Below are 27036 nucleotides of genomic sequence, written 5' to 3' on the forward strand. Positions count from 1 at the left end.
AGGTGCATGGATTGAGTTGGCAAGAAAGAGGCGCTACAGCGGGTTGGATTCAAGGTAGACAGTGGGACTTCCGTGAGGGAGAAGCAGCATGGATAATGGAGAAGGATATATTAGAGACCCAGCCCCGAATGAGAGGTCGAAATAGGTACAGAGAAGCAGAGACTGACACACAGAACTCTTGTTTATTTGGCTCTGGGCGTCAGTGTTCTTCGTCCAGCCTGGTCCCGTGTGCTTCTAGGTCCAAGCCCGGGGAGGGACTGGGGAAGACGGTTTCAGGGGCTGGAGTTAGGGGAGAAGAAATGTGGGGTAGAAGCTCCAATATATAGATAGGCAAACTGAAGCCGAGGAGGGGACGAGCCGTGCCCGAGGTCACCCAGCGAGCTGGGCACTGCGCTAGCCCCTTCGCTGCAAGCTGGAATCCTGGGAACCGAGCCGGGCTTCCGCCTCGCGCCGCCCATAGCTGTAGGGGTCCTGGGGCTCGCGGCTGGCCTTCCCCGAGGGCTCCTTGGTGGAGGCAGAGCGAATCCAGTGTATGATCTCCGCCAGGCGGTGGGTCCGGCATACGCCCAGGTAGCAGACGTGCCGGCGGTTCTGGGGGACCTGGTGCTGGCCTCGCCTGGAGAGGGAGCGTGAGAGAAAACCGGGTTCAAACTGAATTGAGAGATGGAGCGTGATGGAGGTGGGCACCCAAGCACTCCAAGACCAGCGGGGAGGCTTGCAGATCACCTGCCCGTTCCGGGCCGGGAGGGGGCGCGCACCCTTTACGGTCTCCCTCCCGCCCTGTCCCTGCTGCCACCGGGGTTTCTCACCTGGCTGCAGTGTCCGGGTCCCCTTGGGCGGAGAAGGCGAGGAGCAACAGCAGGATGAGGATGTGGACAGTCATCGTGGGCAGGGCAGGTCAGGATCCGTGGCCCGGAGTTGCAGCCACCCCGCCCCGTTCCCGCACCGGGCTGATCGCCTCTGGGTGCAGTGCTGGAGCCAGGTACCAGGGCCGGTCCCCACTTCCCAGGCGGGGAACACTGAGGCCAAAAGTCTGTGGGAAGAGGCCGCACCACACCAGAGGGGCAGGATTCGAACCCGGGTCCCCGCTTCCCGCACCGCGGCTCCAGAGCCTTCACTGGGTGTGCGGGGTCACACCAGCTGCTGTCTATCCCCCTGGGAGGTCTGTGGGGGCTGCAAACTCACCCCCTTTAAAGCGTGGGGAAATGGGGAGGGGCCAATGACACCCGCAGGTAGCTAAGCAGCGGGATTCCACAAAAAGGGGTGGAGGCGGGGAAGCGCCGGCTCTGGTTGTAGATGCGACCTCACCCTCACCCTGTCGGGAAGCCGTTTAGTAGACAGTTGAGACCCTGGAGCCTCGGGGGCCAGGCAATGCAGGGCAAGTGCACATGCGGCCCTCTGGAGGGTGTGGAGCGAGGGAGACCCCAAACACACAGAGGAGCGCCCCTCCGGAAGAGAAAAGGCCGAGATGTCAGGCACCCACCAGTGAGGGCTCCAGTTGCACCGAAGCAGGTGTAGCTAGGGCTGTGTCAACATGGAGGGTGTCCTGGGTCAACCAGGTCGAGTGCACAGTATTGTGGGGGACCCAGTACCCTGTGGCCAGGCCCTGAGGGTGGAAGGGTGGGTGCAGACACCATGTCTGCAGCAGAGGCAGAGGGACCTCGTCTTCGCCTCTGTAAGATGGGTAGGCCCGACCACCTTACAGCTGCGACTCCCACTGACCTCAATGGAGGACGAGTCCCCAGGCCCTAGGCCCCAAGCCATTCTAGGGTAGGAAGCAGGGCCACTCCCCCACAAGAAATTCTATCCTCCCAAACATACACCCCCAACCCACTCTGTGTCCCCAGCTGCAGAGGGCTGGGCACAGTTGGGCCTTGGAGGGACCCAAACAGGAAAAAACAGCCAGGGAGGAACAATGTTGAGTGTTGGGGGGAGGTGGGGAGACTGTTCTGGGAAACTTGAGGGCTGGCTGTGCTGGAAAGCCACCCCCACCCCCTACTAGGCAGGACACAGGGGTACTGCAGAGGGGAGGGGCGCAGACCCAGGAGGGGAATGAAAAGAGTTGGACAAAGACCCTGAGAGACAGCTGTGGAGGACAGGGACCCTGAGAAGGAACCAAGGAAGGGGAGCAAGAGGCCTAGAGACGGGGAACGGGAGACGCAGAGCCACAGAATGGCAGCCACCAGCAGGTGCCAAGGCCGGTCCCCCCACTGCTGAGGCTGGCACTGCAGTACCTGCGAAGGGAACCCCAAACCTCCTTTGCCCCCAGGAAACGAAGCCAGACCCCAGCTGAGGATTTATTGGCGTAAATGCAACCATATAAAAACATAAGTTATGAAAAACACAGTCACGATGTGCCCTTCCCATTCCCCCAGCCCAGGCCCCTAAAACCCCCTTCTGCGGGAGGGAGGGAGAGGAAGGGGGAGCCCCGAAACCGCCTAAGAACGCTCAGCCCCTGGGCCCGTGCAGGGCAGGAGAGCCGGGCCTCAGCGCATCCGGTAGTCGGTGGAGCAGGACAGCTCGCACAGCTGGCCCTTGAAGTCCAGGTCGATGGTGAAGTCCAGGTCCCGCTGCAGGGAGAGGCCGGGCATGAGGGCGGAACCCACCAGGAGGTGGTGGCAGGGGGGTGCAGGCAGGCCATGCGACAATGCGCCGGGCTCCGGCTTCCTGCCCATCTCCACGATGCAGACCCCAACTGCTGGTCCCACCCTAGCAGCTGCCCTGACCCTGCCAAGGGACAGCACCACATGGACACCCCCAAGCCTACTAAACTCACCCAGGAGCAGAGCCCAGCTGCTGTCCCTTGCCCTTGGATTTCTCCATCAAGATGATTCCCATGAGCAATGCAGCGATTGCTTCTTTCATAAAAAACAAAACCCCTCCCAAGCCCACTTCATCCTCAGGCAAACGTTCCAGTGAAACCAATGGTCCAGCCTGCGGCCTCCACTTCCCCTCCTCCCCCCATACCCTCCAGCACATAAAGACGAGACAAAGTCGCCAACGCCCCAGGACTCCCCCTCCCTCTCCAGTATCTGTTCCCAGCTAGCGCCACGGTCCCAGGGGGCTGCATGAGTCTTTGTAGGGGGTGGTCCTGTGGTTGCAGGACGTTTACCAGCCCCCTGGCCCCTACCTACCAGATGCCAGGAGCACCCCTTCTCCGGAGTGACAACCACAAATGTTTCCACAGACAGTGACAAACGTCCTCGGAGGGGGGGGAGGGCAGTAAAACTGCCCAGTTGACAACTGCTGCTGTCACGGGCTCGTGGGTGTCCCGGGGTCCACATTCCATCACTGCCCTGAGTGCCACCCACCCTCGCACCCATGGGCCGGGACCCACTTTTCCAGCCCAGACCACTCCCGGCAACTCCAGGCTCCAGGCCTTCCATCCTCCTGCCTGCTCAGACCCACCACACTGGACCTCTGCCCAGATCCTCTCTCCGAGAAGCCCCCCAGCTCCCCCGGAAACCCCCTGATCTCAGGTGATGGCAGCTCCTGCCAGGTGCTCAGGAAGAAAAAGAAAGGAGAGCAGGAAACAAAAAGCGGCCTTTCTCCTCTCATGCCTCCCAGCTGGGCTAGAAAACCCCGCGCACTCTACTGGGTGCTGCCTCTTGCCCTGGAGCCCACGCACGCCAACACCTGTCTGCCCTGCTCCCAGCCTGACAGAGGTCACCTCCAACTGGCATCACCATGTCACTGAGCCCCTTATCTAGAGTGGAAGCACCAGGAGGGCAGGGTTTTGGCCTGGATCCCCAGGCCCAGCTTCCGGTGAATGCTCAAGAAATCCTGCTGTGTAGACAGGCATGAGGCTGAGGGGCTCGCCCCCGCCAGCTGCCCCCATCCCCCACCCCGGCTGCCACCATTCCTCCCCCCCACTCCACGCTCCCTGCCCCAGCTGCCCAGGGCCTCACGTTGTTCTTGGCGTTGGGCCGCATGCCGATGGTGCCGAAGATCTCCTCGCCCGTCTTCACGGTCAGGTAGTCCTCCATGTAGAACACCGTCTGCTTCCAGTGCGTGTACGGGGACTCGGGGCCTGGGGACGCAGGCGGGTCAGCCAGCCTCGGCCTGCTGTCCCCACCCCACCCTTGCGTTCCCTCTGTTGGAATGCCCACCCCCATGACAGCTGATGAGACTGCTGTCCGTGAGTCACCTCCCTGTCATTGAGCTTTGCAGACAGGGACTGTGTCAGCCTTTTGTGGATGAGGAAACTGAGGCACTGCACACTCTGGTTACTTGCCCAAGGCCACGTGACTGCTACATGGCAGAGCTCAAACTGGAACATGCGTGTCCCCATGGCTCCCTCTGCCCGTTTCTGTCACCCCCTCCAGTACATGGGTGCCCCTCGGCCCTGGCTCGGGAACGGCCCCCAGCCCTGTGGGCCCTGCCTCACTGGTGGAGAAGCCGGTCCTCTTGTGGCAGCGCGTGAACTCGATGTTGAAGTAGGCCACCAGGGCGTGCACGTAGTCATTCCGCTTCACTTGCAGGCAGAATGGGGAGGTGAAGGTCAGATCTTCCACCTTGACGGTGTAGATGTCCACCTCCTGCAGGACAGGAGAGGGTGAGCTCCAGGATGTGTCCCCACATCGCTTCATCCCCTCCTCCCTCCCTTAAGCTCCCAGAGGGCCTGTGACCTCGCTGTCCCCTTCCTGCTGGTCCTCCCTCACTGGCACCCAGCCTCAGCTCCTCATTCACTCCTCATCCTGCCTATCCAGCTCTCAAATAAACCGCCTGGGTTCGAGCCCAGATTCCTTGCTCCTTTCTCTCTGACACCCAAACGTGGCAGCGCCACCCTAACTCTGTCCAGACCTCCTGGAATGCAGGCGCCCCACTCCACCCTCTCCCCAACCCCTTGACAACTCCACCAACGTGACGGCTTCAAACGGCAACCCAAATGCCAACCTAAAACCCTGCGCCAGTTCCCCTGGCTCTCAGGAGGGTGGCCCGGGTGGGGTCCCTGCCCCTCTAGTCTCCTCTCCTCCCCCACTCAACAACTTCCTCCTCCCCGACAGGAACCCCCGGTCAGCCACCCAGCTTCACCTGGCTCACACATCCCAGCTCAACAAATACTCGTCGCCGTATTTTTTTTTTTAAACAGGGTCTCAGAAGTAAAAAAAACAAAAGGAAAAAAACAAAACAAAACACTGTCACCAAAGCTGGAGTGCAGTGATGTGATCACAGCTCACTGCAGCCTTGAACTCCCAGGCCCAAGTGATCCTCCCAAGTAGCTGGGACCTCAGGCACATCTCGGAGCCCAGCCTGGCCCCGTGCTCTTCTGCAGTGGCCCGCGTGTATGTGCACCCGCTCATCGCCCTGGGGTCCTGCCTTTCCGTGCATGGGCTGTGGGCTTTAGCTGCCAACTTTGGGTATTTCCTCCGCCGGACACCAAGTGCCAAGCATGGTTCTCACACAGCAGCGCTCACAAGATATTTAAAGGATGAAGTGTCTTTCCTGGGCCTCTAGCACCACCTCTGGCTGGCAGATCAGGCTCTGAGACCTCAGGCCAACATTCTGGGCCCCAAAGTCCCACGCCAGGGCCAGGTGATGGCCTCTCTTTGGTTTCAACCCAGGGGGCACCTGGCCATACCCACCCCCTCACCTTTATGAGGCAGGCGTTGGTGACCAGCTGTTTGGGGTCCACGACATCCACTAGGGGCTCCTTGATGGCCACATCTTTGATGCAAGACATGTCGAAGCCATACACGTTCTCCCACCCTGGGGAGGCAGGCAGGGAGGGGGTGAGCCCCCAGCAGCCCACCCGGGGCCCCGCCCGCCAGCTCCCGGGCCGCGCTCACAGTGGATCTTGTAGTCTTTGTACTGCCGGTCCTCGATGGCCGTCACATATAGCGTGGCCCGGTCTGGGAAGATGAGGCCATCAGGCGCCTACAGAGGGGCAGGGCGAGGCATGAAGGGTGGGGCCTGGCAACACTACCCTGAGTCTTGCCTCCGAGATGTGGCCTCCTGCCCTGGTCTGAGCCACCCTCATGTCACAGCGGCAGCCACCCCTCACCCCCTGGTCTATTTCCCACACGGCCGCCAGAGGGCACCCAGGGGCACCTCAGTCAGCTCCTGTCCCTCGGAGGTTCTGGGGATCCTCAGACCCTCCCTCCCTGGCTGCTCTGAGAGGAAAAGCAAAGTCGCACAGGGTCCCATAAGGCTCCACAAAATCTGCACACGCCCTGTCACCCCTCACCTCCACTCCTCCTCCTGCTGCCGTTCTAGACCCTCCTTCCACACGGGCCTCCCTGCTGTTCCACACGCAGTAAGGGCACACCTGCCCTGGCCGTCCCTCCATATGCTTCATCCAGCTCTAGGTCACCTCACCTCTCCCGGGGAGGCCTGCTGGGGCCTAAGGACCTGGGCTATTGTCCTACTACGGTTTTCCTGTTCTTACGACCTCTCCTACATCGCATCATCTCCCTCCAGGGTCTGTCACACCTGGCTCGGGCTGTGGCCTTCTAACACCTTGCAGTCAAGCCCCCATAGTAAGTCCCGTCTGTGGGAAAAATTGAGCATGGTTTTCGTCTTCTGCCTGGACCCCAGCCCACGCGAGCTGCACCTGTCCCGCTGGGGCCTCACCAGCCACTTGTCCCGGGCATAGAGCACGGTGTTGAGCATGGACTCGTAGAAGAGGCAGTAGCCCATCCACTCGCTGATGATGATGTCCACCTTCTCCACCGGGAGCTCCACCTCCTCCACCTTCCCCTTGATGATGGTCACCACTGCGGGCGGACAAGGGCGGCCACATCAGCCCCCAGGAGGCCTGCCCCTCACCTCACCTCCCCCGGGGGCTACAGCCCGGGGACCCCACTCAGTTCAGACAACTGGGTGAGCAGAAGCCATGAACCCTTCTAACTCTGTTTTAAAATTCATACATCGTTCTGGACATTTTTGAGGCAGGAGCAGAAATTTTATGTGGACTGGGTATCAGGTGATGTTACAATTTTTTTTTTTTTTTTTTGGAGACGGAGTCTTGCTCTGTTGCCCAGGCTGGAGTACAGTGGCGCAATCTCGGCTCACTGCAAGCTCCGCCTCCCGGGTTCACGCCATTCTCCTGCCTCAACCTCCCAAGTAGCTGGGACTACAGGCACCCACCACCACGCCCGGCTAATTTTTTGTATTTTTAGTAGAGACAGGGTTTCACCGTGTTGGCCAGGATGGTCTTGATCTCCTGACCTCATGATCTGCCTGCCTCGGCCTCCCAAAGTGCTGGGATTACAGGCGTGAGCCACCGCACCCGGCCACGATTTTGTTTTTAACTGGGTGGGCTTGATATAAGAAGTAACAGCATAGTCGCATTCTCAGAACAGGCTTTATCTATTAGATAAGACACCTGCAGACGCATTTACCGGGAAAATTACATCACAGTGGGAATTTGCTTCAAATGGACTCGTGCATTTATTATAATAATCTCTTTTAAAAAATCACTTCAGGATGGCACGGTGGCTCACGCCTGTAATCTCAGCACTTTGGGAGGCCAAAGTGGATGGATCACCTGAGGTCAGGAGTGCACGACCAGCCTGGCCAACATGGTGAAACCATGTCTCAACTAAAAAAATACAAAAAAAAAAAAAAAAAAAGTTCATGCCTGTAATCCCAGAACTTTGGGAGGCCGAGGCAGGCAAATCACGAGGTCAGGAGATTGAAACCATCTTGGCTAACACGGTGAAACCCCGTCTCTACTAAAAAAAAAACAAAAAAATTAGCCAGGCGTGGTGGCTGGCACCTGTAATCCCAGCTAATTGGGAGGCTGAGGCAGGAGAATCACTTGAACCCAGGAGGCAGAGCTTGCAGTGAGCTGAGATCGTGCCACTGCCCTCCAGCCTGGCAACAGAGTGAGACTCCGTCTCAAAAAAAAAAAGAAAATGCTGGGAAGGTACCTGTGATGGTGGAAAACAGCGAATGCCGCAACATCCTGGAAAGTGTTACATAACATGACAAGCAGGTGTAAGAAGCCAAGGGCAAGAGGCTGGTACGAAATGCTACTGGCGTGAAAATTATGCGCGAGAATGTAAACGCATTTACATACGTATGTGTTTGTAGGTCCAGACTTCTCTGGAAGTTAGTGTTGGTTAAACTCAGAGGAGGGCAGCTGGGAAACAGGGAAGGCTTCTCACTGTGGGCCTTCAGTGGCCAACCACGTGACTCTATTACTCATTCAAGAAACTAGAGAGTGCTTCTTGCCCTAATTTTAAGACTGAGGTGCTAAGCTTGTGATTTTGACACTCAGATTCTCAGGCGGCCGGCAGCCCAAAAGACCATGGGTTGGGAGCTGCGAATCTGTGGCCATCCACAGACCCCACTGCTCTTCAGAGGGCCCTGGGGAAGCAGGGCATCACCCCCTCCACTCCCACAAACCCATCCTCTTTCTGGGCTCACCGTGGTCTAACTTGTTGGCTTTGACGATCTTCACCGCATAATCAGAGATACTGGAACACTCGATCTGAGGGCCCAGGAAGAAGGGAGGGTGAGACCCATCCCCTGTCCCCATCACCTCTGTCCAATCCCTGAGCCCTGATGGGCCCCCCTCCATCCCCCAGGCCCGGCCCCGCCTGGCCGCCCCGGAGACTCACCCCGATGACCTTGCGGGCCCCGGCCTTGGCAGCAAACATGCAGAGGATGCCGGTGCCCGAGCCGACGTCCAGCACCACCTTGTCCTTGAAGAGGTGCCGGTTATGAAACATGGAGTTGCGGTATGTGAGGGTGCGCACCTCGTCCTTCAGCATCTCCTAGGGCAAGAATGGCACAGAGACGCCGTGAGGGGCCCTATATCCCCAGCTGGAGAACAGCGTGTCCTGAGAGCTCGGAGGGCCAGAGCTCAGCCCTCTCGCTTTCTTCCATGCACCTCAGTTTTCCTTTTATATATTTTATTTTATTTTTTTATTTTATTTTATTTTTTTTTTTTTTGAGATGGAATCTCACTCTGTTGCCCAGGCTGGAGTGCAATGGTGCAATCTCAGCTCACTGCAACCTCCGCCTCCTGGGTTCAAGCGATTCTCCTGCCTCAGCCTCCCAAGTAGCTGGGATTACAGGTGCACACCACCATGCCCGGCTAATTTTTGTATTTTTCATACAGACAGGGTTTCATCATATTACCCAGGTTGGTCTTCAACTCCTGACCTCAGGTGATCCTCCCACCTCAGCCCCCTAAAGTGCTGGGATTACAGGCGTGAACCACCGCACCCAGCCAGTTTCCCTTTTTAAAAAATCAGATTAGATGGACTAAACTCCAATCTTGGCCACGCTTCACCACTGCTACCTAAGAACCAGTGAACCCTGGCTTTTAGAAGTCCTCAGGCTGGGAGCAGTGGCTCACGCCTGTAATCCCAGCACCTCAGGAGGCCAAAGCCGGAGGATCACTTGAGCCTAAGAGTTTGAGACCAGCCTGGGCAACAAGGCAAGATTATCTCTACAGAAAAATAAGAAAATCAGCTGGGCGTGGTGGCGCACGCCTGTGGTCCCAGCTACTCCGAAAGTGGAAGTGGGGGGAATCGCCTGAGCCGGGGAGGTCGAGGCTGCAGTGAGCCATGATTGCACCAATGCACTCTAGCCTGGGCGACAGAGCGAGACCCTGTCTCTAAAAATAAAAAAATGGCAATTTTATGCATATTTTGCCACAATTTTATGAAAAAGGCCTCGGGGGAAAAGAAAATTCCTTAGAATGCCACCCCAGCTTCGTACTGGGATTTCAGTGTCTTCAGTTAGATCTCAAGGGTGCAGAAGGTGTCAGGGCGGGAGCAGCCGGGGCGCAGTCCCACCGCCGGTCACTAGAGGGCAGCAGAGACCAGCGGGCCCTGCCCGACCTCTGGCTAAGGCCCCAGGCACGCATGCGCTCTCCCACCCCAGCCTTCGGCAAGAGGCCCCTGCAGAGATTCAGGCTAACCTCGGTCTCCAAGGCAACGGCTTGGCGAGGAGACCCTAGGGGGTGCGCAGCAGAGGGGCAGAGGGGCGGCCTGCTGCCAGGGGAAGCAGTGCGCATGCGTGGGAAAACAGGTTCCACCCCTTCCCCAACATTTAACCCTCGCTAAGATTGGGGCCTTGGGGACTGTCCCCACTGACCTCGTGGATGCCAAAGTGGGCGTAGGAGTCAAAGTAGTAATCTTTGGATGTCATGTCCTCAGCGTTGGGCTTCTCGCTGCTTTCCGCCTGGCCACAGGACACCTGGGAGGGGGCCGATGGGATCATGGGTCAGATCTGGGGGCTCCCCACAGCCTCTTAAACCTCCAGGTCCCTACTTTTCCCTGAAGAGTAGTACAGAACCCCCAAAATCATACCATGACAACCCTACAGCCCCCGCCTGCCATCTTGCCCCCCCCAGGAACCCCAAAACCTAACAACCCCATTTTCCACTTCCAGGACCCCCCCAGAGCACCATCCAGGGGAGCACCCCGATACCTCAGCCACGCCTACCATCTCTCCAGTCTCTCTGACCCCGTCTCTAGCTCAGCCCACAGCTGGGGAGGGGAGGGGAAGGAAAATGGGGGCAGACACAGGGAAGGGCAAAGGGGGGTTGGAGGTGGAGTTAAGGAAGTAGCCGCGATACTGGGGGAGGCCAGCGGGGGCTGTGAACCTGGAGGGGTTGCTACTAAGTGTCTGGGGGCCTGGAGTAAACTGGTTTGAAGCAAGAGGGGTATGGTTAGACCTCAAGAAAGGGCCAGATGTGTGGCAAGATATATTGATGTGGAGGTCGGGGTGGGGAGGGGTCTCACAAAAGGATATTTACTTCTTCAAGAGGCGGCTGGAGGCTCATCCCATTAGCCAAGGTGGCTACAAAATTCTAGGAGAGAGTAACAGGGAGAAAGGATTAGCTACTGGGAGTGGCTGTGGGAGGGCTGGGCGGCGGGACCTGGGCTCTGGCGGGGGTGGGGGGTGGGTTTCCAGCAATTCTTCTTGGTGGGGAGTGGTGGCAAAAGGGGCAAGTAATGAGGTGGAGTGTTTAAGAAAGGGATGGGAAAAGTGAGGGGAGAAGAAAGGGGGTCTCCTATCCCAGCTGTGGCTGGAGAGATGGTAGCCCACCCCCACGCTGCCCCTCTCTGGCCAGGCAGCTGACCACACTCCTCCCCCATCCAGGGAAGGGGAATTGGCACCCGCCACCACCAGCTGTCGCTCCCTCTCATCACCTAATCTCCCCCAGATTAGGTGACACTTCCTGACACACACACCCCTATCCTAGGGTGCCATGAATAGCAGGAGGGAGCGGGGCTGGCAGGGTATGCCCACAGGGCATCTGCCACCTCTGCAAACCAGTCTCATGTCTGAGAGGATTCCAGAATAGAGGTGTGGCACACGGGTACTTCCCCAGAGCTAGCACCCCAGACCCCAGCTCCTGCCTTGGACTCAGGAGCCCCAAACAAAACCAGCTGGAACCAACCCCCTCCCTTATGACTCTCTGCCCACAAAGGTAGGGTCCCAGGGAGGATGGGCAGCTCCTGGACCCTCTAAGAATGAGAGGACTCCAGAAAGTGGCTTGGGGGCACGGTGGCTCACACCTGTAATCCCAGCACTTTGGGAGGCCGAGGCAGGTGGGTCACCTGAGGTCAGGAGTTTGAGACCAGCCTGACCAACATGGTGAAACCCCGTCTCTACTAAGAATACAAAAACTAGCTGGGCCTGGTGGCGGATGCCTGTAATCCCAGCTATTCAGGAGGCTGAGGCAGGAGAATCGCTTGAACTCGGGAAGCGGAGGTTGCAATGAGCCGAGATCAAGCCATTGCACTCCAGCCTGGGTGACAGAGTAAGACTCCATCTCAAAAAAAAAAAAAAAAATATGGCTTGGGGAGTCAGCCCATCGCCCCCATTCAGACACCCATCCCAGGCCCTGAAGACTTCCAGGTGCGGCCAAGCCTGAGGCCACCTCTGGGAAAGTTATTTCCTCCACCCATAGAGCCCCAGGTGCAGGAGACAGCCAAGAGGGTGGGAAGTCATTATAGCGACCCTTGGGAGCTGCATCCTGACAGCTGAGAGCTGACCTGCCCCTCCAGCCAATGCCATAGGTAAGGGATGGAAGGACACAGGCCCCATCAGATTACATCTCTTCCAGATGTGACCACTTTTCAAGTCTCCAAGAAGGGCCACGTCACAGACCATGACCTACTAGGCTCCAAGCACCCTCCCTCCAGCTCTCCCAAGCCAGCGGGGATGCCTATAAGAAGAAAGGTGCTGAGGGGGTTTCCCACTGGGGCCCATTTCTCAATACAACTGAAAACTACCGCCAGGCAACCCCAGCCCCAGAGGGCTTGAAACGCAAGACTGAAACCTCCCCCACATGGCTGCACGAGAACCAAACCTCACTCGAAACCATTTCAGGCACCCACTCTCAGGACCCCGGGGCTCAGGACCCCTGCACAGGGCTTCAGGAAGGGGGAGGTCATCTCCCACCCTCACAAAGGCCCGGGGGAGATAAAGGGCTCCAGTAGAGGGTAAAGCTCTCAGCCTACGTATTTCCCACAACTCCTTCCCAGCGGACATACCCTCCTCCCTCCGCCCGCCAGGAAGAAATCCGACGGGAGGTGGGCTTCAGGACACGCCCCATGAAAAAGATGTCCCTCCCACACACCCAGAAATGGCCACAAGGGGGTGCACGGCGCTTATTAATGGGAAAATGATCTCGATGCCCCACCACCACCCAGAGGGAGGTCACAGGGGCATGCCCCATCCCCCAACTCCTAAAGCCCTGGGCGAGGAGGAGAATTCTGGGAGGGGAAACGGGGTCGGCGGGGGACCCCACTCTTGGTTTTCCTCCAGTCCCTAACCCAGAACGCACAAAACCGGGGCCGATATCCCAACAGATGCCCCCGGAGCTCGGAAGGAGGTTGTAAAGGGCTGAGAAGCACTGCTCCTCCCAAGAGACTCCCTTCATCCTGGAGAGCCCCAGGTCGATCCCACCCCACGGCGTGTGCCCAGGTCCCCGGGGAGGAGGGCTGGGGACGTCAGGAGGGTCGGACCCCCTCCTCGCCCCCCCCCGCGGGCGCCCCTCCCCGGCCGGGGGCGGGGCCTTTGTCCCGCACGTGGAGCCCGCCGGGCCACTGGACTTGGCACACCCCCTCCCCACCCACCGCGCCGCGGCCACGTGGGGGCCTGGCCGGAAGCGCCCCCGGCCCTCCTCCACGTGGGAGGGGGGATAAGACCCTCCGCCAGGCCGGATGCCGAAGGCCCTTGAAAGCTAGGGATCCGTCACCTCAAACGATATCCCCGGATGTGGAACGTGCTGCGCCCCCGTGTGCGGCGGGGGACCTCCAACCCCATGTCGCCAACTTAGAGCCCTTTCCCCACCACGGAGGCGTGAAACACCGACCCAAAGCTGCCCCCCGCCCACGGCGTCGCTCCAAGCGCTCACCTCCATGATGCAGTTCGCGGCCTCGGCTGCCGCCATCTTCACCCGCACCTACTCCTCCTCCGGCCTCCAAGACCCCCCCTTTCTCCTCACTCCCCCGGGACCGCCTTATACCAGAGGGTCCACGGCCCGCCTACCACGACCCCGCTGGAAGATTTCATTGGCAATGGAGGCGGCCCGTCTGAGAATACCGTCTAGTAATTGGCTGGGGAATACGTCCATCATAGGTCAGGGGTTTGCCAACTCTGGCGTCCAGAATCCCGCCCCCTCAAGTCGACCCGGGATGGGGAAAACTGCCCGTCTATTGCAAGAAGCGCGACTGGTGATTGGGCAGAATCCACCAGGCTTGCCCTCCCCTTTACACCCAGCACCGCCTCAAAGCTTCCCGGGGAGCCCCGCGCTAAAGGGGCGTCTTGAAACACCTGTCCATCACCAAAACGACCCGCCTCCTAATCGCTGCCATTGGTTTATCCGGAAGTGACGTTACGCAGCCTTAGGCCCACCCTCGCCTAGCGGCCGGCCTCAAGGGGAACACGGCAATTGGCCCACGCGTGGGGAAGAAGGCGGGGCTTCAGGCACCAACGATTGGCTCAAAGGAATTATCACTCCTCGTCCACTCGGTGGATCCTCCCAACCCGGGGGGAGTCTGGAGGAAAAAGGGAGCTTGTGCTCATTACCTGGGGGAAAAACGGAATCGGCGAGAGGCCCAGAGAGAGGAAGGGCATAGCTGGCGTCCCGAAGCAAGTGAGGAATAGGAGTTCATCGTCAACACATTAAATCCCTAACCCTTGACATAATCATTCCAAGTTTTTTAAAACCATCAACCCCTCTCAAGCCACTTGGTTTTTGCCAAGTCCCTCCCCCTGCCAGGAACGCCCACCTCTCTTTGTCTGGTCAGCTTCTAAACGTGAATCAGAGCGCAGCTTAGGCACCACTTCCTCCGGGAAGCTTTCCTTGATTTGCAGAAAAAGTTCCTAGTTGAATGAAGCTGAATGCAAAGGGCCGAATGCGTGGGTCCTGTCCCTCCTCTCCCCGATCCCTCTACTTCCCTCCGCTCATACTTCTCTCCAATCCCGGAATGAGCTCGCTCTTTGGTTTCTGGGCCTCGGCGCAGGCCATACTCTCTGGCATGCCGCTGGCAAACGCCTGAGACTTAAAATTTCCAATAGCGTTCGGGCGCAATGGCTCACGGGTGTAATCCCAGCACTTTAGGAGGCAGAGGCAGGCGGATCACTTGACGTCAGGAGTTCGAGACCAGTCTGGGCAACATGGTGAAACCCCCATTTCTATTAAAAATTTCTACAAAAATTAGGCCGGGCGGCCGGGTGCAGTGGCTCACGCCTGTAATCCCAGCACTTTGGAAGACTGAGGCGGGCGGATCACAAGGTCAGGACGTCGAGACCATCCTGGCTAATACGGTGAAACCCCCGTCTCTACTAAAAATACAAAAAATTAGGCCGGGCGCGGTGGCTCACGCCTGTAATCCCAGCACTTTGGGAGTCCGAGGCGGGCGGATCACAAGGTCAGGAGATCGAGACCATCCTGGCTAACACGGTGAAACCCCGTCTCTACTAAAAATACAAAAACAAAAAATTAGCCAGGCGTGGTGGCGGGCGCCTGTAGTCCCAGCTACTCGGGAGGCTGATGCAGGAGAATGGCGTGAACCCGGGAGGTGGAGTTTGCAGTGAGCTGAGATGGCGCCACTGCATTCCAGCCTGGGCAACAGAGCGAGACTCCGTCTCAAAAAAAAAAAAAAAAAATTAGCCAGGCGTGGAGGCCTAGGCAGGAGGATGGCGTGAACCCGGGAGGCGGAGCTTGCAGTGAGCCGAGATCGCGCCACTGCACTCCAACCTGGGAGACAGGGTGAGTCTCTGTCTCAAAAAAAAAAAAAAAAAAAAAATTAGGCCGGGCGCGATGACTCACGCCTGTAATCCCAGCACTTTGGAAGGCCGAGGTGGGCGGATCACAAGGTCAGGAGTTCGAGACCAGCCTGGCCAATATGGTGAAACCCCCGTCTCTACTAAAAAAACAAAAATTAGCCGGGCGTGGTGGCGGGCACCTGTAGTCCCAGCTGCCCCGGAGGCTGAGGCAGGAGAATCACGTGAACCCGGGAGGCAGAGGTTGCAGTGAGCTGAGATGGTGCCACTGCACTCCAGCCTAGGCGACACGAGACTCCATCTCAAAAAATAATAAAATAAAATAAATAAAAATAAAAATAAAAAAATTAGCCAGGACTGGTGGCACACGCCTGTAATCCCAGCTACTTGGGAGGCTGAGGCAGGAGAATCGCTTGAGCTCAGGAGGTGGAGGTTGCAGTGAGCCAGGATGAAGCCATTGCACTCCAACTTGAGCGACAGACTGAGACTCTAACTTAAAAAAAAAAAAAAAAAAATTGAAAAGCGTGGCACTAAACAAACCAAGAAAAGGACATTTGTTTCCAGTGTTTGAGCTGAAGCAAGAGAAGCCCAGCTGCAAATATGCACATCAGGTCTTTAGCTTGTTGCAGCTCTGTGCATAAGCATTGCCCTCCAAAACACCACAAAAGCACTGCCTTAATTTTTGGGGTGGCTGGGCGTGGTGGCTCAAGCCTGTAATCCCAGCACTTTGGGAGGCCGAGGCGGGCGGATCACAAGGTCAGGAGATCGAGACCATCCTGGCTAACACGGTGAAACCCCGTCTCTACTAAAAAAATACAAAAAATTAGCCGGGTGCGGTGGTGGGTGCCTGTATTCCCAGCTACTCGGGAGGCTGAGGCAGGAGAATGGCGTGAACCCGGGAGGCGGAGCTTGCAGTGAGCCGAGATCGCGCCACTGCACTCCAGCCTGGGGGAGAGAGCAAGACTCCGTCTCAAAAAAAAAAAAAAAAAAAAAAAAAATTTTGGGGGTATGAATACTTTGTAGCAAGGATGCAAATTTGCAAATAATCTGCAAATACTGAGGATCAATTGTAATTGGTTCGGTTTGTAATCCTGTATGTACATTTCACTTTATTAATTTACAAACATTACTCTGTGAAGGGGGATATGGCCCTATAAAGGAGACAAACCACGCAGGCACAGTGACTCATGCCTGTGATCCCAGGACTTTGGGATGCCCAGGTAGGATTGCTTGAGCCCAGGAGGTGGAGACCAGCCTGGGCAACATAAGTGAGACCCCATTTCTACAATTTATTTTTTGAGACGGAGTCTCGCTCTGTTGCCCAGGCTGGAGTGCAGTGGAGTGATCTCAACTCACTGCAACCTGTTGCCTCCCGGGTTCAAGCGAGTCTCGTGCCTCAGCCTCCCAAGTAGCTGGGATTACAGGCATCCACCACCATGCCCGGCTAATTTTTGTATTTTTAGTAGAGATGGGGTTTCACCATGTTGGCCGGGCTGGTCTTGAATTCTTGACCTCAAGTGATCCACCTGCCTCGGCCTCCCATAAAAATTCTTTTTTAAAAATTAGCTAGGCGTGGTGTCACATGCCTTTACTTCTAGCTACTAGAGAGGCTGAAGTGGGAGGATCACTTGAGCCCAGGAGGTTGAGGCTGCAGTGAGCCATGATAGTGCCACTGTATCTATACAACAGTGCAAGTATAGGCAACAGAGCAAGACTCTATCTCCAAAAAAAAAGGGGAGGGTGGGGGGGTGTGTGTGACAAACCACTGGTCTGCAGGTAGATGAGAAACCAGCAAGAGAGACTTGAAAGGAGCAATGGGAGGAGAAAAACAAGAAGAGGGTGGTGTCCTAGACACAGGTGAAGTTAGAGTGTACCTTTCTGCGGAACTCGCTGGAAAGATCCCATGACCATCATATAGCATTAGCTAGAATAACCAGATCGTGCAATAGGAAAAAAAAATGCAAGTTGCTGGAATATTTACAGATATTCTCTCAAATATGCTACATGTCCAGGAGACAGGCTCTTGTAGGTGCTGCAAATAAATATTTCTAGAATGAATGAACTGGTTCTTTCCTCAATTTGTGTAAGCCACAGAAATCTCTGAACCAAATCTCCTCTCCTTAGAACTTTAGTTCTCAAGTGTAAGAACAGACAATTGAATACTTTGTAACATTTTTAATATGAAAAGTTTTAAACAATTTATTTTTGGCAAAAACAGGTAGGGCAACCACCACCCCACAGCCCTGAGTGGAATAGGAAGGCTTGGAAAAGCACACGAAGAGGGCAGGGACATGAGGTGTCATCTTGTAGCAGCTTCTGAGAAAGAGCTCAGTCCAATGGCAAGTTCAAGTCCACGGGTGAAACGGCCAGGATGCCCTCCTGGAAGGGAAAAGTGGCAGAGCCCTGTGAGCAGGGCAGGTGTTCCCCCCATACAGCAGCGTCCACATCAGCCCTGTGAGATCAGAGACGGGAAGGCAAAGAACCAGAGAGCAGAGGGTGACAGACACCCAGAGAAGGGGACAGAGACCCAGACAGAAGGGCAGAGGGATGAGGGGGACAGGGTCCTAGCAGGAGGAGGAAAGGATGAGCCCGAGGAGGGTCAGGGCACTGGAGTGGGGTTAGACAGAGACCCAGAGAGAGTGAAGAGTCAGGGAACAGAGTCAGAGACGGGAAAGAGAGTCTTGGGATTTGAAGAATTCAGAGTCGTGGCTTCGTGTACAAATCCAGATTCAAACACTCTGCATGCTGGGAACTTTCCCTCTCTGCCCCCACAAGATGAGGATAATAAGAACCCCATGAGGCTGTAGTGGGTTTAAATGGGATAATTCCATTGAAATCCCTGGCAGAGGACCTGACCCACTGAGAAAACTCATCTGCTATCAATCCTACTTAAAAAAATTTTTTTTAAGAAATTGTCCAGGCGTGGTAGCTCAGCCTGTAATCCCAGCACTTTGGGAGGCCGAGGCGGGTGGATCACTTGAGGCCAAGAGTTTGAGACCAGCCTGGCCAACATGGCAAAACCCCATCTCTGCTAAAACTACAAAATTAGCCGGACATGGTGGTGTGCGCCTGTAACCCCAGCTACTCAGGAGGCTGAGGCAGGGAATCGCTTGAACCCAGGAGGTGGAGGTTGCAGTGAACCAAGGTCGTGCCATTGCACTCCAGTATGGGCAAAAGAGTGAGACTCCATCTCAAAACTTAAAATAAAATAAAATAAACGAGCTTCTTTGCTGAGCCCAACACTTATATCCAGTTCCCTCAACATGTGCTATGAGTTCTGATCTTACTGTAGACCGGACTGCTCCCCACCCCCATCGCCCCCGTCCCCACACCTTCCTCATCTCGGGGAACTTAAGATGTCGCCCTGCAGCTGCTCGGGCCAGCATCCTTTAGTCTGTCCCCACATCTGGCCCATTAGCCAAATCTGTCAGCTTCACCGCTAAGTTAAATCCAGCATTCTCCACTGCTCCCAACTTGGGTCAGATCCACTCACCTCCTCCCTGTGCCCCTACTTCTGCCCTCGCCCCCAGCAGTCGGTCCCCAGGCGGCCGCCAGAGGGCGCCATTAGCGCCTAAATCAGCGCCTGTCCCTCCGCTGCTCAGAGACCTTGGCTTACCCATAGTCAAAGTCCGAGTTCTCACTCACCGTGACCACAGGGTCCTGGCTGGCCCGGCGCCTCTCCTCTCATCTCTCGCCCGCTCACCCTACTCCAGCCCTACTGGCCTCCTCCTCCCTGCTCCCCAAACACACTTAACCAGCTCCTGCCAGGGAAACCGGTTCCATCCAGAGCCTGGCTTGTGTCCCACTCTCAGTGAATACCCACAGGGACCCCCCAAGGCAGGTAAATGAGACCGTGCTCACTGGACCAGGGGGGAGAGTGCCGCTCAGGGAGACTGCGACAGTCGCCAAGCCACAGGGCCAGCATGCTGGAGCCCAATCCAACTCTGAAACCGGTACTGGAGATAAAGTAAGAAAAGGAGAGGGGAAGACTTCTGGGTCTTCTGAAGCTGATGTGTTAGAGGCGGGAGACACCAACAAAGAAAAATAAACCAGAAGGGCCGGGCGCGGTGGCTCACGCTTGTAATCCCAGCACTTTGGGAGGCCGAGGCGGGCGGATCACGAGGTCAGGAGATCGAGACCACGGTGAAACCCTGTCTCTACTAAAAATACAAAAAAATTAGCCGGGCGTGGTGGCGGGCGCCTGTAGTCCTAGCTACTCAGAGAGGCTGAGGCAGGAGAATGGCGTGAACCCGGGAGGCGGAGCTTGCAGTGAGCCGAGATTGCGCCACTGCACTCCAGCCTGGGCGACAGAGCGAGACTCCGTCTCAAAAAAAAAAAAAAAAAAAAAAGAAAAATAAACCAGAAGAGAAGTAAAACAAGTCAATTCCACCATCTGTTGGAAGGCGCAAAGTGCTATGGAAGGAAAAGAAAAGCAGGAAGGGGGAAGGAGGGCAGTGGGAGGGTGTGGAGGTGGCTGTGATTGTCAATGGGGACCTGGGAAGGCCTCATTGGGGGTGAAACCAGAACCCACCAGAAGGAGCAGAGGACGGAGGCAGGGGGTTCCCCGGGAGGGCATCCTGACAGGCACTGTTGGAAAGGCAGCAGGTAGCCATATAACCTCACCAACAAAATGCCTGCATGCCAGGCAGTGCACAGAGGGCTTCCCAGATTGACCCCATTTTAACCCTCAGAGCGACCCTTTGAGGTAGCACTACTAATCTATTTTTTTTTTTTTTTGAGACAGAGTCTTGCTCTGTCGCCCAGGCTGGAGTGCAGTGGCGCAATCTCGGCTCACTGCAAGCTCCGCCTCCCGGGTTCACGCCATTCTCCTGCATCGGCCTCTCCGAGTAGCTGGGACTACAGGCGCCCGCCACTACGCCCGGCTAATTTTTTCGTATTTTTTTTTAGTAGAGACGGGGTTTCACCGTGGTCTCGATCTCCTGACCTCGTGATCCGCCCGCCTCGGCGTCCCAATTTTTTTTTTTGAGACGGAGTTTTGCTCTGTCACCCAGGCTGGAGTGCTGGAGGGCAGTGGCGCGATCTCGGCTCACTGCAAGCTCCACCTCCCGGGTTCACGCCATTCTCCTGCCTCAGCCTCTCCGAGTAGCTGGGACTACAGGCGCCCGCCACCACGCCCGGCTAATTTTTTATATTTTTAGTAGAGACGGGGTTTCACCGTGGTCTCGATCTCCTGACCTCGTGATCCGCCCGCCTCGGCCTCCCAAAGTGCTGGGATTACAAGCGTGAGCCACCGTGCCCAGCCTTACTACTTTATTTTTTGAGACAGGATCCCACTCTGTCACCCACACTGGAGTACAGTGGTGCAATCATAGCTCACCGCAGCCTTGAACTCCTGGGCTCAAGTGATCCTCCCGGATCCTCTGCCTCCTGAGTAGCTGGGAGTAAACGTGTGCGCTACCATGCTTTGCTAATTATTATTAATTTTAAACATTTTTATTTTTTGAGACAGAGTTCCGCTCTTGTTGCCCAGGCTGGAGTGCAGTGGTGCAATCTCGGCTCACTACAACCTCTGCCTCCCGGGTTCAAGCAATTCTCTTGCCTCAGCCTCCCTAGCTGGGATTACAGGCATGCCCGGCTAATTTTGTATTTTTAGTAGAGACTGGATGTCACCATGGTCAGGCTGGTCTCAAACTCCTGACCTCAAGTGATCCACCCACCTCAGCATCCCAAAGTGCTGGGATTACAGGCATGAGCCACCGCACCCGGTTTTTATTATTATATTATTTTGTTGAGACACAGTCTCACTCTGTCGCCCAGGCTGGAGTGCAGTGGTGTGATCTCAGCTCACTGCAATCTCTGCCTCCCAGGTTCAAGCGATTCTCATGCCTCAATCTCCCCAGTAGCTGGGATTAAAGGCACCTGCCACCGCGCCTGGCTAATTTATGTATTTTTTTTTTAGTAGAGACAGGGTTTCACCACGTTGGCCAGGCTGGTCTCAAACTCCTGACCTCAGGTGATCCACCTGCCTCGGCCTCCCAGAGTGCTGGGATTACAGGTGTGAGCCACCGCACCCGACCCTGGCTAATTATTTTCAATTTTTCTAGAGATGGGGTCTTACTATGTTGTCCAGGCTGGTCTTGAACTCCTGGCCTCAAATAATTCTCCTGCCTCAGCCTCCAAAAGTGCTGGGATTACAGGCATGAGCCACCTAGTCTGGCCTCTCCCTGAGTAACCTCAGTCATTGGTTTCACGCTTACAGTATTAGCGTACCCAGTCGTTGACGCCAAGCATAGCGTCCGCACTCATCGCTGCAGTCCTGGCATACAGCAAGGGCTCAACACAGAACGAACGCAGTGGAGCTGGGAGAATACCTGAGGTCTGAGAGGAACCTAAGAAGTCCCCGCCCCTCCTCTATCACATGACAGTTGGGTAAAGTGAGGCCCGGAGAGAGAGGCTTCAGCGGCTCACCCAGCCCCCGTGGGCCTGGATCCAGGGCGTGAAGCTGTGCACGTGCTCCACGCTGAGTCCGGCCAGGGTGCCCCCCAGCCCGGCCACGCGCCGGCTCAGCTCCATGGCCAGGGCCAGGCGGGCCAGGGGCTCCGGGGAAGGAGGCGGGGGCCCGGGGCATGCTCGGCTTGGGCGAGAGCTGTCCTCCCGGCTACAGAACAGCTCCACCAGGCGGGCGAAAGAGCCGGAGGACAGGCGTACCAGCTTGCTGCGCAGGGCGGGGTCCGAGGCCAGCTGTAGGGTGGAAGAGGCAGGGTCCGCGTCAGCAGCGCCCCCGGGGCCAACCAATAGGGGGCTGGGAGGCGTGGCTTCCCGGTTCAGGATCGTTCTAGATGCTAAAGTTCTAGGCCACCCCTCATCCATATTAGCCAATCAAGCCAGACTCTAGGGTCTCTGCCAAACTACCCCTGGGATACTGGCCTAGAACGTGAGTCGCTAAGCCATGCCATCAGGGCCAACCTCTACTGTAACTGAGTTAATCTAGCCATGCCCCTGGTGGCCTTTCCCAGGGGCCAACCTAGTGTCTACAACAATCTTGCCCTCTACCATTCAATTAATATTAGAGGACGATGTACCTTGTCCAAGCTCCGAAGCCAATCAGATTCCAGGACACAGCCACAAGCCACGCCTCCTCTGGTAGTACATTTTCCCCTACATTCTAAGCCAGGTCCCTTCTACGCTCAGTAAGATTTTAGCCACTCCCCCACCCCCACATTCATTCCCTTACTTCCCCAACTTGGCCAGTCTCTTGTCGATAATGTTTTTGATGGCCACACCCTCTGCATTTAGACCATGCCCCTCTAACAATCAATTAAAACCACTAATTTACAGTACAGTACTATCCTAAGCATACCCCTGTCATTCAACCATTCTTTTTTTTTTTTTTTTTTTTGAGACGGAGTCTCGCTCTGTCGCCCAGGCTGGAGTGCAGTGGCGCGCTCTCGGCTCACTGCAAGCTCTGCCTCCCAGGTTCACGCCATTCTCCTGCCTCAGCCTCTCCGAGCAGCTGGGACCACAGGCGCCCGCCACTACACCCGGCTAATTTTTTTGTATTTTTAGTAGAGACGGGGTTTCACCGTGGTCTCGATCTCCTGACCTCGTGATCCGCCCGCCTCGGCCTCCCAAAGTGCTGGGATTACAAGCGTGAGCCACCGCGCCCAGCCCATTCTTTTTTTTTTTTTTAAAGACAGAGTCTCACTCTGTCATCCAGGCTGGAGTGCAGTGGCGCAATCTTGGCTCACTGCAACCTCCGTCTCCTGGGCTAAAGCGATTCTCCTGCCTCAGCCTCCTGAGTAGCTGGGATTACAGAAGCGCGCCACCACACCTGGCTAATTTTTGTATTTTTAGTAGAGATGGGGTTTCACCATGTTGGCCAGGCTGGTCTCGAACTCCTGACCTCAAGTCATCCGCCCAACTCGGCCTCCCAAAGTGCCTCAATCCTTCATTGAAACCTTGTCCCAGCCTCTTTCCACCTGACCATCCAAAGAAAATACAGATTCAGCTTCTGATCCCAGTGCCCCACCATTCTGCAACTCCTGTCCTTGCCAAGGAGTGGGACAGATGCCCATCACCTTCTGGTTAATGACTTCTGCCTCCTCCTCCAGCAGGGCCACCAGCCTCCGCAGTATGGCTTCCTTCTCTGTGGGCGGGGGACCCTGTAATTCTGGAGGCAGAAGAGAATTTGGCTGGGGGCAGAACCCTGGCTATCCTCCTACCGCCATCTTTCTCTGGGGCTCCTCTGTGCCTCACCTGGGCTAGGCGGAGATTTCAGTTGCTCTTGGACCAGCTGTTCCAGCCGCTGGGCCACCAAGGCATAGAAGTCTGGAGTAGCTGGGCCTGGGGTGAGAAGAGTTAATGATAGGTTTCCAGGACATTGGAAACTTATGGATTCTCTCCTTCCCCCAACTACCTTGGCAGGTGGCAATTATTCCCATTTTATTTATTATTTATTTATTTATTTATTTTGGGAAACGGAGTCTCGCAATTCTCCTGCCTCAGCCTCGTGAGTAGCTGGGACTACAGGCGCACGCCGTCACACCTGGCTAATTTTTGTATTTTAGTAGAAATGGGGTTTCACTGTGTTGCCCAGGCTGGTCTCGAATTCCTGACCTCAGGCAATCCGCCCACCTCAGCCTCCCAAAGTGCTAGGATTACAGGCATGAGCAACCAAGCCCGGCCATGATTCCCATTTTATAATGGGGTAAACTGAGGCCCAGTGAGAAAACTTGGTTAAAAATGCCAAAACCCTTGTACTTTTTCACTTTATGAGATCCTCAAACTGGACTTAGAATGTCAGAGCTGGGGCCAGGCGCGGTGGCTCACGCCTGTAATCCCATCACTTTGGGAGGCTGAGGCAGGCGGATCACTTGAGGTTGGGAGTTCAAGACCAGCCTGACAAACATGGAGAAATCCCGTCTTTACTAAAAATACAAAAAAAAATTAGCCGGGCATGGTGGCGCATGCCTGTAATCCCAGCTACTTGGGAGGCTGAGGCAGGAGAATTGCTTGAACCCAGGAGGTAGAGGTTGTGGTGAGCCGAGATCGGGCCATTGCACTACAGCCTGGGCAACAAGGGCGAAACTCCGTCTCAAAAAAAAAAAGAATGTCAGAGCTGACCGGGTGCGGTGGCTCGCGTCTGTAATCCCAACGCTTTGGGAGGCTGACGTGGGAAGATCACTTGAGGCCAGGAGTTTGAGGCCAGCCTGGCCAACATGGCAAAACCCCGTGTCTACTAAAAGTACAAAAATCAGCTCGTATGCTGGCATGCACCTGTAATCCCAGCCACTCGGGAGGCTGAGGCACGAGAATCGCTTGAACCCAGGAGGTGGGGATTGCAGTGAGTCGAGATTGCACTCCTGCACTCCAGCCTGGGTGACAGAGCAAGAATCTGTCTCCAAAAGACTGTCAGAGCTCAACTAGACCTTGAAGATTATCTCATCCAAGGAAGGCAAACACAAGACACTACTGTTAGTATCCCCCTTCCCTCACCCACTTCAGACATCACCAGTTGATCACAGCACTTCCTCTCCCCACCTGTAAACCCCTTTTCAAGCTAGCACTCCCAGCAGCCATTACCAGTCTGTCCAGGTTCACACCTACGAGGAAACTTGTGGGTCACCTTGATCAAGTCCAGTGACCTCCTCCCCAATTCCTACTCTGCTATTGGAAAAACAGGAGAGCAGGGAAGAGAAAGCATTTTCCCCAGAGTCACGCAACTAAAACAGCCAGGGAGATGTGATTGAAAACCAGCCCTCCTGCCCCTCTATCAGGGGTATTCCTGGCTACAAAAGTCCTAGGGGCAGGGAAGTAGTTATGGAAGGAAAGAGACAACAACCAGATTGACCAAATGCTTTCTGAAAGCCAACCCACAGAATTGACAGAAATCTAATTGGGGAGGGGAGAGGACAGGACGGTTCTGTCCTGAAGGCTGGTGCTAGAGACTCCACACAGCCACCCCCTAGCTGAGTGATCTTAAACTAGCACCTTATCCCGTGTTCTGCCAGCTTCATGGATGATCATGGAAATCTCTTACCAGGCTCTGAACCATAGCAGGGGCGGATGGGCAGAGAGCAAGGCCGAGGGGACTCAGAGGGGGCTGCTCCTCGCCCCAGGGAGCAGGGAAGACATCTTCGAAGGCGGCTCAGGAAGTCTGTTGGCTCTTCTTGGGCAGGGCTTCTGGGGAGGAGGACTTCAGAGACTGACCCCACCAGAGATCCCCTGCAAGCAGTCTCTTTCCCCAACTCCCTCCCTCCCCCGCTGAGGACCTCTCTCCAAAACCCCAAAGACAGAGAATAGAGCCGGATATAAAGAGAGGAGACAGACTGAGACCAGGAGCAAGAGTTAGGAGGGAGCCTCAAATGCTGGCCCCTGGGGGAGAAGGGCCACTACTCTTACCTAGGTGGAGTTGGAACAGGAGACCCGGCAGCCTCACCACGCCTAAGGAAGGCAGCTAGGACCCTCAGCGTGTCTTCCCTGAGCCCCAGCTCTTCAGAGCCTGCCATGGAGGCACCTGTGAGAGAGAGGGCTAGGGACTGGACTCCAAGGGTTTAGCAAGAAGTGGAGGCTTGGGGACCAGGACTTGTGAGTCCCAAGGAAGGTGCTGAGGGCCTGGACTCCTGGGTCCTTTGGAGAGTGTGGGTCTGGGACCTAGACTCTTGAGTCCTCAGACGAAAAAGGGATCAGGAAAAAGACTCTTTGATCCAAGGAAAGGTGGTGGGGCTGGGTGCCCAGATTCGTGGGTCTAAAGGAGGAGGGAGCTGGGGTCCTAGAATCCTGAGTCTAGAGAGAAAGGAACTGGAGCCCCAGACCCTTAGGTCTCTCAGGAAGGAGGGGCTTAGCGCCCCAACTCCTGGATTCTGTAAGAGGCATATGCCAAACTCCTGAAACCCTTAAAGCATCGGGAACTACCAATCCCAGGAGGTTTCAGGGCAAATCTTCCCCTCGGTCCGCGCTTCTTCGTCGCGCAGCCTGCTGTGAGGTGTAGTTCCAAATCTCCGACTCCTGCTGGAATCTAGAGGACCCTGGACCCTTGGATGTCGGAGAAGCGGGACTGGGGTGCCCACTACTGGATCCTGGCCCCTTCTTCTTCCCTCCTCACCCCACCCCTCGTCAACACCCCGCTGACCTGGTCCGGGGCCCCACCGCCGCCTCCTCCACTCAATTTGCCGTCTCCTCCACTCAACTCGTACAAACTTTATTAGTTCAACTTTCCCGCGCCTGCGCACTGGGCCGGGTCGATAACCGGCCCAACGAAGGAAGGGCGGAACGCTGGGTACACGCTTAATTTGCATGTGACGCTCCCAGCATGCCTCTGGCCGGAAACCCAAAAAAGGGCATAGGGGCGGGGACAGCCCCGGGCCCAGCGGGCCGTCCCATCGGCTTTCGGGTCTGTTACCCAAAGAATGATAAAGTTGGTTTTATTTCAAGAAGTCGATCGAAAAGAAAGCCCCAGCGCTCTAGAGCTCAGCTGACGGGAAAGGGGGTGCGCAGCCTCCAGTTTGAGAGCTACCCGGAGCCGCAAAACAGCGGTGGGCTCCAGCTCCCCGCACGCCCCGACCTTCCATCGTAGGTAACGCGGAAAAGCCCGGGAGAGCGTTGGTGGCGTCCGAGAGCGAGGAGCGGGAAAGAGGATGGGTCTGCACGGAGAGTGGAAAGGCAGGCTGTGTATTCTGGGGAAAGTGGAGCAAGGAAGGAGCTACAGTGGCCGACGCCGGAGGTCGGCTGCAGAAAAACTAGAAAAAGTAGGGAGGGAAGAGGCAAAGAGGAGGCGTCTACACTGAGTGGGTTCTAGAGAGGGAGGGGTGGACTCCGTAGATGGGGGTAGTTCACTCTCGAAACCTGGGGCGTGCTCTGTCCTGGAGGAGG

The 27036-nt window shown here is 56.2% G+C and overlaps 3 protein-coding genes across 9 annotated transcripts; all 3 read right to left on the bottom strand.

Moving 5' to 3' along the window:
• Window positions 1-163: 163 nt before the first annotated feature.
• Window positions 164-893, bottom strand: ADM5 (adrenomedullin 5 (putative)). The gene is given in 3 exon segments (XM_055237346.2): window positions 164-517; window positions 520-616; window positions 810-893. Coding segments are annotated over 3 exon segments (489 nt in total). The 5' UTR covers window positions 884-893; the 3' UTR covers window positions 164-199.
• A 1391-nt stretch (window positions 894-2284) lies between these two features.
• PRMT1 (protein arginine methyltransferase 1) lies at window positions 2285-13804 on the bottom strand. 6 transcript variants are annotated; one of them, XM_055237321.2, is made up of 11 exons: window positions 13331-13801; window positions 10718-10771; window positions 10054-10155; window positions 8568-8723; window positions 8374-8437; window positions 6574-6716; window positions 5790-5877; window positions 5594-5709; window positions 4388-4538; window positions 3909-4030; window positions 2285-2570 (listed from the first exon to the last, which is right to left on the bottom strand). In XM_055237321.2, the coding sequence occupies exons 1-11, from the start codon at window positions 13364-13366 to the stop codon at window positions 2487-2489; spliced, it is 1116 nt and encodes a 371-aa protein (XP_055093296.1). In that variant the 5' UTR covers window positions 13367-13801; the 3' UTR covers window positions 2285-2486. The 6 variants fall into 6 exon arrangements, with proteins under 6 accessions (XP_055093296.1, XP_055093299.1, XP_055093298.1 ...); XM_055237324.2 differs by lacking the exon at window positions 13331-13801 and adding an exon at window positions 10405-10503 and having other exon boundaries at window positions 10714-10771; XM_055237323.2 differs by lacking the exon at window positions 13331-13801 and adding an exon at window positions 10390-10503 and having other exon boundaries at window positions 10714-10771.
• A 3560-nt stretch (window positions 13805-17364) lies between these two features.
• BCL2L12 (BCL2 like 12) lies at window positions 17365-26538 on the bottom strand. Of its 2 annotated transcripts, XM_063615738.1 has the most exons (7): window positions 26297-26538; window positions 25567-25681; window positions 25205-25347; window positions 23422-23508; window positions 23244-23335; window positions 21634-21906; window positions 17365-17583 (listed from the first exon to the last, which is right to left on the bottom strand). In XM_063615738.1, the coding sequence occupies exons 1-7, from the start codon at window positions 26460-26462 to the stop codon at window positions 17533-17535; spliced, it is 927 nt and encodes a 308-aa protein (XP_063471808.1). In that variant the 5' UTR covers window positions 26463-26538; the 3' UTR covers window positions 17365-17532. The 2 variants fall into 2 exon arrangements, with proteins under 2 accessions (XP_063471808.1, XP_055093311.1); XM_055237336.2 differs by lacking the exons at window positions 21634-21906; window positions 23244-23335.
• Between the last annotated feature and the right edge of the window lie 498 nt (window positions 26539-27036).

This window comes from Symphalangus syndactylus, chromosome 13, assembly GCF_028878055.3.
Source record: "Symphalangus syndactylus isolate Jambi chromosome 13, NHGRI_mSymSyn1-v2.1_pri, whole genome shotgun sequence".
NCBI classification, from domain to species: Eukaryota; Metazoa; Chordata; class Mammalia; order Primates; family Hylobatidae; genus Symphalangus; species Symphalangus syndactylus.